General features: G+C 35.7%; 1 protein-coding gene across 1 annotated transcript in view; it reads left to right on the forward strand.

Moving 5' to 3' along the window:
- Positions 1–14,443, forward strand: part of PIK3C2G (phosphatidylinositol-4-phosphate 3-kinase catalytic subunit type 2 gamma) — a 198,553-nt gene that overhangs the window by 78,225 nt on the left and 105,885 nt on the right. The window contains exons 16-17 of the mRNA XM_042889843.1: positions 2,874–2,967; positions 4,103–4,197. Of these exons, the coding sequence (XP_042745777.1) occupies positions 2,874–2,967; positions 4,103–4,197 (189 nt within the window). The remainder of the gene's footprint in view (positions 1–2,873; positions 2,968–4,102; positions 4,198–14,443) is intronic.

Consider the following 14,443-nt stretch of genomic DNA (forward strand, 5'->3'; position numbering starts at 1 on the left):
CATCTGTTGAATGAGGCCACCAAGAGCTGGGTCCTGCGCTTTGGCCACAACAACCCCAGGAAGTGTTATAGGCTTGGTGCAAAGTTCCTGGAAGACTGTATAGAAGAAAGGGATCTAGGGGTGTTGATAGATGGCTAAACATAAATCAGTCTTGTAGGCACCCTAACTTGTATTGGAAATAGCGTAGTCGACAGGAGCAGGGAAGTGGTATTTTCCCTGTACTCAGCTCTGGTGAGGCCAAACCTTGAGTCAGATGCTGTACTAAAGGACATGGTGTAGTGGGAGAATGTCAGTGGTAGGTGGACAGTTGGACTGGATGATCTTGGAAGTGTTTTCCAACACTGGTGGAAGATTCTGTGTCTATATGGAACATATTTCATTGTTCAGAAACCTGCTGAATTAGGGGAGAAGGGAAAGAAATTGACTAATTCCCATACTATCAGCACATGCTTGGCACACAAGCCTTTGGAGCAACTGCAAAATTAGGTGATAGAATGATATGGAAAGAATTAATTTTTTTAATATGTGATCCTCCTTGAAGTATCTTTTGTTCTAAATAGCCATATGAATATTAAAGTAACAACTTCATGTTCCTAATAGGTTGCCTGTAAAAAAATAAGTAAAAAAATAAATAGTACTTGCAAAGTGGGCTAATCTGGGACAAACATGATAATTTATTTATGAAGTATTCTGTCTGTCCCCATCAAGGCTCTCCCAGCATCATGCAAGTGTTTATTAACTGTACTATAAACATCATCAAATATGTACCATAACAGAAAAATATAATATTAAAATATTAAATGAGTTACTTTAACAGGGAGTTTGAAAGTATTACAGCTGGTATCAGTACAAAAAACCAGACATCTCAAGTAGGTCTGACTCTTAGCTATTTGTTCTCTAAATGTCCACTTTTATTGGAAGAAATGTAGCTAATTTGGTGATCAAAGCATATATAGGTCTGTTTATTATTTTACTTCAGTTTATTTTATTAAATTTAAAAGCTCAACTTTTGAGCTGCAAGGGCCATTATACTTCAGAGCACTTACCTTTACAATTTCTTTTCTTGTGATAGCAATCAGCAAGTCAGTGCTGCAAATGTGGCACTGCCTCTAGTGTTTTACTTCTGATTTATTTTTTAGTGGATATAGAGTTTACAAAAGGTGCTGGATAAAAAGCTGGGAGAAGACCAGTCTGTTTCTCTGCTGAGCATATAAAACAGTAATATTGATGGCCCCCTTAGACCTTCTGCCATAGGTGACAGTTCTGATTTCAAAGGAATTCCTCCAGGGCAAATTGCAACATAATCTGTGGTCTTTATTCATCATTTTTACGTATGGCATGGAGTGACAAATCAGTGAGACACTGGACTGCAGTGCATGAAAGAGTCTAATGGCTGTATTTGTTCAGAAGTTGAGGGATATATTGCTTCTTGTGGGGCAGATACTTGCCCTTAGAGAACTGAACTGCAGCCCAGTAGCCCTTTAAAACAATATCTAATTGACTGTGGTGCATCTGAAGACATTTCTGCCCCTTTGGCACAGATGATAACTCTTACAGTTCTGATGAGGGAAAGGTTTGTATGAACATTCCCAGTTTGCTTCAGAAGACAGAAGAGACTCTTGGGATTGTAATGGACAAATGTCAAGTACTGATAAATAGTTAAGCATGTTGTTGACGCGTAACAGATATGCAGATGAGCACATCTATTCTTTTCCTCATAAAAGCAGGACCATGGCAGAATGCTTAAGTGTAAAGCAACTTAGGCAACTTTTTTGTTTTTGGAATTCTCTGTTAGCATCAAAAGGGCAGCATATCAAAATCTTGAAATTTTTTTTGCTTCTGTTTTTCTTTTCTGAAGTAAGTCAACTTTTGAATATTAGAAGAAACACTGTATTCTTTGTCTTTTTCTAAGAGAAACTTTTAACAGGCAGTTTTGATCAGTCAAGATTACATCAACGTTTCATTCTCTTTATTTGAAAGAAAAAAAAAATTGAGTGGCTATATTATTTGTCCTCCTTTCCCTATTTTTATCATTGCTGCCACTGCATCTTCTTTTATCAGTTACAGTTACAGTTTCATCACAAAGTCTGTATTAGGACACAGTCATACTGATTTCAACTAGATTGTTTTTGAGAATGCAGCTTATTTTAAACACTCGTTGAACATTTCCTGCCAGGATTTATTGAGGGTATAGCTTCTGATGAGCACTGATTGAGCATTTTCCCATCAGAGAAGCATTTTTCACAGACTTGGAGACCTTCTGAGGGAATGCCTTGATTTTTTTTTTACTAAATTTTCTTTCAGGAGAACTAAAGTGAAAAACTGCTTTCCACTTCCAAATTACTTCTGTTTAAAAATATTTAAAATTTTGTTATGTTATGAACCAGGAGCACTGACACTGCAACAGTTTTTCTAACATGAAGCCTCATTGTACGGAAATTTTCAAGTTTTCATGCTGTTACTCAGAACAAATGCTTTCAAGTGACTGTTAAGTGTTTCCATTGCACAAAAATTTCCTATTACAGCTAAAAACAGCAAGGGAGGATGCACAATTGCCTTCATATTTCAATAAATATAAAGGAAATTATAATGCTTGATAATTCAAAATAAAAAAAAGGCATTTGAAGATCAGTGTTCCAGGGTACTGAGTTTATGATTTTCTTGTACAGTGCTGTAGCAGTCAATCCAATTAAGCGATCTACTCTCTATTTCTTGACTCTTGCTGCAGTGAAGGAAATGAAATGATTTTTTCTATCCCATTTGGAGAAGAAAACTGTTTTTCTAGCATTTCGCATCAGTAAGAGCTCAAGAGAGTTGCAGTGCATAAACAGTGTCTTGGTACCTCTTAGTAATATCTATTTGTTTTGCTTTAGTTTTCCAGATAAAGATATTCGCCGAACAGCAGTCCAGCAAATAGAAAATCTGTCAAATGATGAATTGTTAGAATATCTCCCACAGCTGGTTCAGGTAAGAAAAAAATTTTTAGCCAATGGTGTCTTTTGTCCAGATCAGTAAGTTCATTAAACACTTTTGGTTCTTTCAGTTTTATATATTGTAAGAGCAATAAGTAAGAAAGACTGACCAGCTGATGAAATGTTTGAATTAACAGGACAGACATATAGATATTCTCACTTGAGAGAATGCAATTGTTTTGGTAATGTCATTGATCTTTTCCATGTACCACAAAGTGACCTTTCTACAGAAAGGAAGAAAAGAAAAAAAAAGCAAGAAGAAAAAGCATCTGTATAAAACAAATGCTGCTATGACTGCCAGGCCAGGGCCTGGGCTATGTTGTGGTCAAAAAGAGGTTTCTTTGCAATGAATCACATTTCTCTAGTGTCACATACACAGTGAAAATCATTGTCAGCACACAGTAACTACATCAAGTTGGTTATAGAATAGTTCCTTCAGAGATGTACACTGCTTTTCAGTGGAAACTAATGTTTTACGTATTACGGGCCTGTTGCAAAATAATAACTTTGTGTTGAATCAGTCCTGTTCTTTAGTTGAGGAGGAGCTAGTCTTATCCACTTATTTTGTAATTCCAACCACATGGTTTTCTTAGAGTTCTTCATTTCAGAGTTCCTCAGGGTTTTATTTGTGGGTTTTTTTTTTTCAATATGTTTATATTTATATGCACACATATCCATGCACATATGCATATTTGTATGTAGATACATAAGTACACATGAATGCACATATCTATGTAGTCCTTTACTATGAAGAAGTGGAACCATCACACCTTTACAACATTCAGCACATTTGAATGCTTATGGAAGATTTCACCTTTCACAGCTTCTGTTTCAAAATAAATTTTTGGATAGAATTTATTTTCCAAATGAAAATGGCAAAAATGTAAATAAAGCAAAGACTGTATATTTGCATGTATATTTATGTCCGAAATCCAGATGATATCCTGTTGTCTTGCAGGGGATAGTATGTACTTGTGTCCTGAAGTTTCATTTCATGGGCATTCTTCATAAGTTGGATTGTTTCATGCAAACTAATCACTGGAGATACTATCCTTTCCAATTAATTTTATTTATGTAAGTGAAAGATAGCAAGACCAGCATTCAGGTGATTGTTCTTTTTATCTGTTAAGGTGCTTAAGTTTGAGTGGAGTCTGGAAGGCCCTCTAATGAAACTCCTGCTGAATCGCTCTCTTCAGAGCATCCAAGTAGCCCATCAACTTTACTGGTATGACTGTTTTTTTATTATTAATTCATCCATTTTCTATTACAGTGAATATTATCCATTACTCCATCAGTGACAAACTCTGTTTAAAATGAACAGTAGTTTTTTTCACTCTCTCATCATTATCCTTTTAGTAGTGGATATGAGTAAAAGTCCTGCTTATCTCTGACTTCATCCTGTCCCTAGAGAAAAAATTGAAGGTCAGCTCTCTTAATTAAGGTACCATTTGTATTTTTTTCCTTATCTGGTTTGAACATAAAGTAGTCTTACTCAGAACTTGCAAGATGTCCAAGCAGCATTGACTTACTGATAAAAGGTCCTGTTTTTGAGATTTCTGTGACCTCTTCTGAAGATTTCAGACTTCTCATGTCTATTCAAGTAACTCTCCTGAAGCATCTACAAATCATTCTAACTTGTGATAGCAGTGTTCCCATTCCTTTTAGTAGTCATGAAGATGTAACAGTTCTGATAGTAACCACTATTCACTGTCTAGCTATACAATGAAGGGATATCTGTAATCATATTATTTGCATGCAGTGATTACTGTTTGCACTGCCATCACTTCAAGGCTGTCGGAAAAGGAATGTATCTTCTGTCATCTGTACTGCTCTATGATCTGAAAATCTAGCTTTTTTTTTTTTTTTTTTTCATGTTTAGTAATGATGGATGAAATGAACTTTCATTTACAGTTCAACTGGTTCAGATCTCTGAAAGCAAAAGCTTTCCTCCCTGCGAAGCAAAGACAACAGCTTGAAATGTAATCATTTTGTTGAGGAAGTGTGGGGTCAGAGAGAGCATAGATCTTATTTTTATATCTGCATGATCTCTGGAAATGTTAGGACAAAACAGAATTTTGCCTGTGTTCATTTCACTGAAACAAATAGGATAATAGTAATATGCCTAATCAGTGTATTTGTTGAAGAGGCACCACATTTAGCATGTGTAAACTTCTTCCACTTTACTTTGCAACATAGTCCTGTGTAGATCCATCCTTTTTCTTTTTTTCCTCATTTTGTTTGACTTATCTGATTGTATAGCCTTGGGAAATACATAGAAGAAATTGTATCTTGAGCAATTGATATCCTTATCTGGCATCATATAATTTAATGTGGTAAAGGACTTATATTTTATATATATCTTAATCATAGAATCACAGAATGGCTTGGGTTGGAAGGAACCTCAAGGATCATCAAGCTCCAATCCCCCTGCTACAGGCAGGGCCACCACCCTCCCCATTTAATACCAGACCAGGCTGCCCAGGGCCCCATCCAACCTGGCCTTGAACACCACCAGGGATGGGATATCCACAATCTCTCTGGGCAGTCTGTTCCAGCACCTCACCACTCTCTTGGTAAAGAACTTTCCCCTCGTATCCAATCTAAATCTTCTTCAACTTTAAACCATTTCCTCTTGTCCTGTTGTTATCTACTCTTTCAAAGAGTTGGCTCCCCTCTTATTTATAGGCTCCCTTTAAGTTCTGGAAGGCTACAGGTCACCCTGCAGCCTTAATATATAATATTACTGAACACACTTATATCTAGTAGAATATTGCTAAATGTTCACTGTATTCTGTGCCTTTTAGCTGGTAGCACATGTTGATGTCATCCAACCCTGGGTTATTTTACAAGCACTTTTTATCCCTGTGTGCATCAGGAAGTGGAGATATCATCAGCTACTGTGTGTTTATTAAATATTTTGATTACCCTCTTATGCTTTGGTTGCAGATGGAAACTACTAATTTACTAAATATCTTTCTGGAATATCCCATGGATACTTCCCTTAATAGTATTTCCAAATTGTATAAATAGTAATTTGCTATTTATCCCCAAATAAACAAGCGTAAAGGTATATTTTACCTGAAATGTAAACATTAGTTTCTTAGACGGGTAACTTTTGATTAAATGTTAAAATTAGTATATGTTCCTGTGTATAGATATGTAAATATAAATACAAATACACATTTATATGTATGTATAAATGCATGTATAAATATAATGCATACATAAATTCAAATATATATTCAAATGTATATTTTTTCAAATATATTTTTTTTTATTTTCTGGATTTTCAGTACCTTATCTGGCAGACGTTCTTGGCAGAAATTTGATGGATTCATTTATTCATTCATTTAAAATTGGGACAGGGTTTTTTATTAACAAGTATCTACCCAGTGCCTGGACAGGAATCTGCAGGACCACTGCACAACACTGTCATGTGTCGTGTTTTCCCATGTGATAGCTGTGTTTCTGTAATAAGAAACCAATACGTACCAATAGATGATGTGTTTCTGAGAACAAATTCTCTTAATGCACGTTACTTAGAATATGGGAAAGCCTGGGTGAGTGGAGCAACGTGAGAAAATACTATAATACAGAAATAGCAGCAGCCACCTCTAAAGTAGCCATCCTTGAAAGTATAGTAGTATAATAGTAGTATAACTATGTGCACCCAGAATACACAGAGCAGTCATTAGTTTTAGGGGGAGAGAGGTCTTCTTAAGGCATGCCTGCTTGGCTACTCTCAAAAACTGATAATTTTTTTAAAAGCCTGACTGGATTCAAGTGTTTAATATATATGTTTAGCTGCACAAAGTGATCATGAAAGTATCCAGTCATACCTCTTTTATTTAGTCTTTTTGTTCAAGCATTTCAATATGAATTGGAGAGTTTAAATATAGCACACACCTATAGTGTTCATCAGACTCTACGCTTTTCTTCTTTATATACTCTGCTCCACCATGATCTCCAGAAGTAAGCTGTTTTCCACCAAGCATTTAAATGTATGCAATTATTAATATTTCTGTTCCAGAACTTTTAAATCTGGTTTCCCAAGTAATAAATTCTATTTAGAAAGTTTAGCAGTAATTTCATTGTTTGTATTAATAAAGGCTTTCATTTACTCTGCAAACTGGATTTGTCTTTATAAAAGCAATGGAAAACTGAGTTTTGTCCAGTTACCTCTAAAGAGATTTTCAAAAAAAGCTCATTAAGTTAATAATACAGGCAACATACGTGTGCAAGCATGCTCCCAAATCTTTTTTAAGAAGTGCAGTTAGATAGCATTTTATTCTCTGAAGCATTTAATTCTGTTTCTTAACAAGATTGGCAAACAAACCCAGTCTTAGAAGGAAGATTTGATTAAAACAAGCAGTAGAAATTATATTATGTCAATTTTTTAATTGTAATAAGTGACATTAATGTTCCACTATTAAAAAAAAATCAGCATATGCACCATGTTTCTACCCAAAATAGAACTTGGAGCAGAAGATGTAAAATCTAATATAATTCAGTAAAATAGTGATACATTTTCATAATCACAAAGGAAACATCAGCTGAGTTAAACTTCCATGTTTTTCAACAGTATTGTAAACCGAGACAATAGTTACTAGAATTGGTGGTGACTGGCAATGCTAACTCACTTGAATGACAAACATCATTTTAATAGTAGCTCACTTATTTAAAATTGACACAATTTCCCTGCACACAAGAAATAATCTGCTGCCTTTAATGATGTACCAGCTCATCACCTTTTTAATAGTGATGTTGGACAGTAAGTAGTTGAAGCTCTTGCCATGAAGCAGTGATAAGTTTATCTGAAAATTTTATTTAAAAAAATAAAATAAAAATTGAGCAGCGATTGGCAAATGTGAACTGAATATTCATTTTAAGATTCTTGGGACACATCTTCATGTGTTGTACATCAGGAAAGCTTTGATGAAACCAAGTATTTGATTGTACCAGCTGTGGATTTGTCCCATTAATTTTTATATTTAGAGCGACTAGGTCATTTGATTTTTCACCCTTTTTTTTTTTTCCTTACTGTGCATGACTTTTCTACTCTCTAGCTTTTCATAAATTTAGGCCGTCTGTACCTCAGTAGTCCTTTTGAATGTACTCCCCTTCACCAGGAGACTAAAAATTACCCATGCATACAGTGCCAGCACAGGACTGTGTACTACTTAAATCCCATTTCAGCTTTAATGCAAAGTAAGTTCCTCATGTACATGAGACATAGGGAACATTTACCCTTCTCAACTACCTTCTAGAAATTTACTCTGATTCTGGCCTTTTCACAGCTCAATTTGTAGGATAGGAGAAAGCTGGAGTGAATTTTCCCATTCCCTGCAGCTAAGTTGAGTAGGAAAGCTTTCTTAAGGATTTCTTCTAGCAAAGCAGAAGAGTTGCTTGAGGGGAAAGAAACCTGCTGAGACCCTTCAGGACATTTCATCTGCTGTAAGTCTCCATTTATTTCCTTGCTACCACATTTCACAGACAGTTTCAGTCAGCTTTCTTCCTTGAGTTTTAATCGACCCCTCTGTCTCTGGCAACCTGCCGATCCATTTCCCATTTGCTTGGAGCATTTTTTGCTTCCAGCTAGTTCCATAGGTGGCAGCTGCAATGTACAATTGAAACAGCTGGCTGGGGCAGCAGGTGGCTAGGAATATGTCTCACAGATGGTTGCCTTTCACAGGAAGATTGAATAATGGGGAGAAGGGTAGTGTCCTTTAAGATTGGTGGCAGCTGCTTGAAGGTGGTGCTACAAACAGGTTTCATTTTTGGGAAAGAGTATGAGTGTATGTCAATTTTGGCAGAACACGAGCATTTTATATGCTTAGTTCAAGAAACCAAAAAGATAAGTGAAACCTTTGTTGAAGGCAAAATGTTCTTTTGCAACTTGCTCTTTCAAAGTTCTCTTTAAATTACAAAAAGCCTTATAGATTTCTTTTTTAATTTATAACATTTTTCAACTGCATTCAGTCTGATAACCAAGAGAAAGGGAGCTGTCTTTTATTTTACAACTGCATATCTCATAAATAATGTGAACTAACTCTTGATGAAATCCAGCACACTAAAAGCAAAGTGAATTAGACTATTGATTTCAAGAATAGAGCAGCATATTTTATTTGTATTTTATTTTCCACATGAAGAGAGCAGTAGGAAGCAAAACCAACATAAGAAATGTATAAAAGCTTAAAAAGACATCACTAAATTCTCTACCATTGAGAGGTTTGTCTCTCAATACTGTTTTCCAGAATTGCTTCTACTTAGGTTAATTCAGAGCTCCGTGCTTTGAATTTCAGGATTACTGCTTCATATTTGCTAAAAGGGAATGTATTTTTTTGCTATTAAAACTAATCTACATTGACTGTATTTTACTTGAAGACTTCAAAAGAAGGAATATACCAAACAGGCACTCATCTGTCCAACATCCTTAATTACTTGAATGCTAAATAGGCAGCCATGCTTCAGCTCTTCCCACAATATGGTGTCTCTCTATAACAGTCAGAAACTGTCAAGTCTGCTAATTATTAATGAACTTCCTAAATAACTGTGTAGAGAAAGCTGAAAAGCCCAACCTAATTAAATGACGTCAACTTAAATCCACAATCATCAATTTTCTTTTGTGTTTATTTCATTCTCCTTACTGATTTGAATCAAAAGAACACTTAATCACGTATGTATCTTGATACCTGTGAGTAGCCAGTCCTAGCATATGTTTGATTGGTTCTTTTGTTACTCTGAATTAAAATTTGAGTTCAGTTCTGGAATTGCTCACTCCTGCAACCCTCTGAGGTAAGGCGTCATTCATCCAAGTAATAATTATAAGGTTAACTTGAATTAGGAGTACTTGATATGATCATAATTATGTTTTGGACTGTAAAGAACCTAAAATGTAGATTAATATCTAGGGATTTTCATTCTGAACTTGTAATGCCTACTTCTGAAATGCCAATAATTTGCAGGGTTTTTTTACTGTAGCTACATGTCTGTACTATTTAATACCTTTGGACCATTATTTTTCTGAGATAGGAGTTCAGCTGTCTACTCTGCTGAGTGTTTTGTTGTTAGCCTAAGTGGAATTTAGATTATTTCCTTGGAAAACAGAAATATAGTTACAAAAATATATTGTAACTTTCCCTAGCTAGTCTGTGTTGGTCAATACTGCTCAATAACAGTGGATTAAGGGGCAAGATCAATTGTTTGACCTGTGGTCAGCTATACCTCATAACTGCTGCCTTCCACTTTGGCTCTACTGACTGCTTTTTCCAGTACAGTAGTGGAGCAATGTTGGAAATAGTTCATATCAGGAACCCCCTCCAAAAGGCAGGATGAAGAAACTTGCCCAACATGTGCTCTGCCTCCAACACTGCCTTGCCCACAACACTGCCTTGCCCACATTTGAATGCACATGTGAACCATCTGAGGCAGATACCACTGGCTTTCAGCCTCTTTTATTCTCTCTGCTCTTTGTGGACTATAATATAACTCTCAAAGTATTTCTGATGCTAGGGGCTCTAACAATGACACAGAATTGAGTCTTATTGCTGCACGGTAGCACACACAGAACCAGGGAGGCCCAGATCCCAGTGGCATGTAGTGCTGATGCAGTCTGTATGCTGCAGAGGGAACTGGCCCCATTATGTCTGTGTCATTTCAACCCAGCTCCAATAAGTTCTCCATGTCTCCCCCTTTTATTCTTGAAAACATACCCTAATGTTCATCACAGACTGAGATTGACTGAGAGATTCCAAAGGCTAGATGATCTGGTTCCCATGCTGAAAATGATACTTTTAGGCAAAGTTAAAGGCAGGTTGGCAAGTTTTCTAGCATTTTAGGAAGACTATCTATAAATTTGCTGTCTGTATTATTCCACATACACAAGAGAGAAGTCTGAATACATAAATAACTCTTCCTAGTTTGTGATGCTTTCCGCTGACTTCAGCAGCCTTTTAGTCAGGCAATTTATCTCTGGAAGTGAGTGTGGCAACATTTTTCTAGAACTAAGTTCACTTTTATAATGTAAAGGGTTTTGCACATATAGTATTTATTTGCGAAGACCAAAGAAGTTGCAGGTGCTGTGATTTCTCTTTATATATTGAAATCCTAATTAAAAGAATAAACATTTTTCACTTCTAAATTTCTAATTAGAAGGAAATAAAAACTAAGTTCCAAATAATTAAAAAACAAATTGCAAACACTATCGTGAAAGGTGAACAAAGAACCTGAACATAGCATTTTGCCATTTTGAATACAGAGGAGATTAGTTTTAACCACTCTGTTAAAAATTACAACTTCTAAAGAAAGGAACCAAATAAACATAGTTTTAATTGCTTAATTAAAACTATAACTTCTTTGATGGATATGATATAATCTTGTGAATTCTTAAAAAAAAAAAAAAAAAAAAAAAAGAACATAGTTCTGCATGGGTCTTGTTTTGATGATTTGACATTGTTAGTAGAACAGATTTGTTGAATGTTTAGAATGAACTGAATGAAAGTGTGAAAGAAGAAGAGGTAAGGCACCTTTGTGACCGTGTAGCAAGGTGAGAATGGAGTGAAGTATGGCTATTCCTGTCATTGATTACATTTGTACAGGCAAGTATTTGGCTGCAGCTAAATTAGTAATTGAACATAGAGATAATCGTTCCCACTTTTAGAACAAAGGAAATTCTAAATGCCAAAAATCGTATTTGAGAAGGATTAATATTGCCAAGCTCAATATAAAAAAAGCCTTCAAGGGCTGAAGTTATCAGTATGTGTTACTGTAATGATAAAATACACTACTGTATTCGTGGGCAAGAAAACAGAGTTGGAGTTGAAAACATGGACTACAAAATGTGAGAGCACTCTGAAAAAAAAAAAATATTGAGCAATTGGCCTTAACACTGTTAGCTGCTTCATGATTTATAAGGTAGCACTAAGGAAAATGTTTGTTTGGTACATTGTTTTTCAAAACACTGCTAGTCTGATTTATTTCATTTTCACTCTTTTTACATTTAAAAATATTTATGCTAGCAAATCCATTTTTTCATTTAAAGAAAAACTCCCTGTTAGGTTAAAGTTGTATCTATCATAACTACCTCTCCAAGAATGTAACTGAGCATGAAATATAGGTGTTGTCTGTTGAATATTCTCTGTGGAATGGATTAAATGTACCATTTTGGTGGTCTGTTACTATGTCTCTGATGCATGGATGTTGATGGACTAAACGACCAGCTTGTGGGGTGGAACAGAGCTGAAAGCTGCCATCCTCCAGCTGTTGTGGCACAGGAGAAAGATGTCCTCTGCATAGGCCATAGGGGTGCATTTGACTGAGGAAATGGAGCTGGTGTTGCTGCGATGGGGATTCAGAGCAGGGCTCTGTGCAACTGTCATGCTGGGCTTTAATCTGCTCCTCTCATCTTTCTTCCATAAAAAATGTTTTATTATTGCTTCCTTCAAAAACAAAACAGCCAAAATCTTGCCTGATGGATACCTCATATCTCTCTGCTTGTCCCAGGGGAACATTTGGGAAGTAAATCAAAGTAGTAGTAAATCAGGAAAGCTTTTGAGAAAACATTCATTTAGTCCTGTCACTTCAAATGGATAATTTGCAGCCATGAATTTGATTGATGTGAATGATTTGGTTTGTGTTTTTATACTGTGAAAGACTGCTGGAAGGAGATGACTGAACATAATCTATACAGCTTTGTCGTTCCACTGAAATATTCTGTATTTATTCATTGAGCTAGGCCAATAAATGAAGAGCGACCAACTTAATAATCTGAAATGTAATAATAATAACAGTAGCTGCAATGTAAACGTGATTCAGAATTTCCAGATCAGGCCGTAATGATTGTGGAGAGTTAGATCTCCTGCAATTCTCAGCTGAGCAGCAGCAGTTGTGTTTGACCAGTGAAATGTTGCACTCAGCAGCTGAGAGCAGTCCTGCAGTTGAGAATGATCCTTCAGCAGAATGCTTCTCTGCTACATAGTTGCGGTCATACCGAGCAAGTTCTGATTGATGGAAACTATTTCATTATGATCCCCTGTGTTTAAAGATTTCTTTCTAGAAAGGGCAATTATTGCAAAGTTAATCTGCTGATGTTTCAAAGTTGCATCATAAGATGTGAAAAAAACTTTGCTATGTTATGTGTCTTTTAGTCACTCAGGCTCAGCAAGCTATTATGTTTTAACTATAGCTGTTCGAATCAGTTATTGGGAAAATTAGCCTTGACTACCCTGGAGAGTTCTTTTCAATCCATTTTTCACTGAGTATGTTTTACAAAGTTTTTACTTTGTAAAGTAAATACAAGTTGCAAAAACGCAGTTCAGGCTGTGAGTTTTGGGTTTTTTTGATTGATATGTTGGGAGTCCTCATTTAAAGCTACCATGTGACTAATCAAAACCCTTGTTTAGTAAACCACTCCTATTTCTGAACATTACCAGTAGCATCATTAGGGAGAACTATGAGTAAAAAGAAAAAGGCTGAAACTGGATACCGGTCATTCAGTGTAATGAGTGACTTGGTCATTTTGACATCACAGTCAGCTGTGTGCTTCTGTGTTTAATATTTCTAAGTGAAATTATTCTTCTTCAGAATGAAACCTGGGCCTCAGTCATTATGAATCAGACTTTGTTGAATATGTGGCATCAGTACAGGATTTGACAGAAAATTACTTTGTGACTAATGAGAATTTTTCTAAGAACTTCTGAATGTAAAACCAAATATAATTATTAACATGGTTTATAATAAAAACTTCAAAAACTATAATGAAAGCTGATATTCCTACAGAGGTTAGAGTTGAGGATTGATAAAATGCCCTGCCCTGACAAGTGTGCAAAACTATTATAATTCAGTATTTTTAGGTATTTGCATGTGATAAGTATTTAAGGATTATATTCATAAAACTCCTGCTATTTGAAAATACTTCCTTAAGCGTTAATTGCTTTTTGAATGCCTCACCCATGCTAAATGGTATACTACTCTATAACCATAAAGTTGTCATTTGGCAGAAAACCAAATTAGAAATGAGCTTATAGAAGAAAAGAGGAACGGTCTGATGAGTTCCATTTGCATTATGTGTTTTTGCTCAAACAATACTGTGAACAGGCTGTCATAACCTCTTAAGCAAGAGAATTTTGCTACAGACCATGGCCTTCATCATCTCATTTGGTGTTTCCTTGGCAAAGAGCCCACTTGGTTAAAACTGATATTCATTTCAGACTTGAAAGTGATTGGTAGCCTCTGAAGGAATTAAGTTGAATTAAGATTCCCTCCAAATCTATATCCTGTAAAACTCTAACAAGTGTTTCAAAGAACTAAAAGAAATCTCAGTCAGAAGAAAGACAACTGGACTGTTCTTTAGCTGTGTCTACCAAATAACACAGAACACTGTTCAGGAAATTTATTACATTACTTTGTTGATTTGGAAGGAAAATCAGACCACAAGAATTGTCTTTCACTTTTTAAAAGTCATTATTCTTGTA

The sequence above is a fragment of the Lagopus leucura genome, unplaced genomic scaffold, assembly GCF_019238085.1.
Source record: "Lagopus leucura isolate 7727_CA_CO unplaced genomic scaffold, USGS_WTPT01 Super-Scaffold_100159, whole genome shotgun sequence".
NCBI classification, from domain to species: domain Eukaryota; kingdom Metazoa; phylum Chordata; class Aves; order Galliformes; family Phasianidae; genus Lagopus; species Lagopus leucura.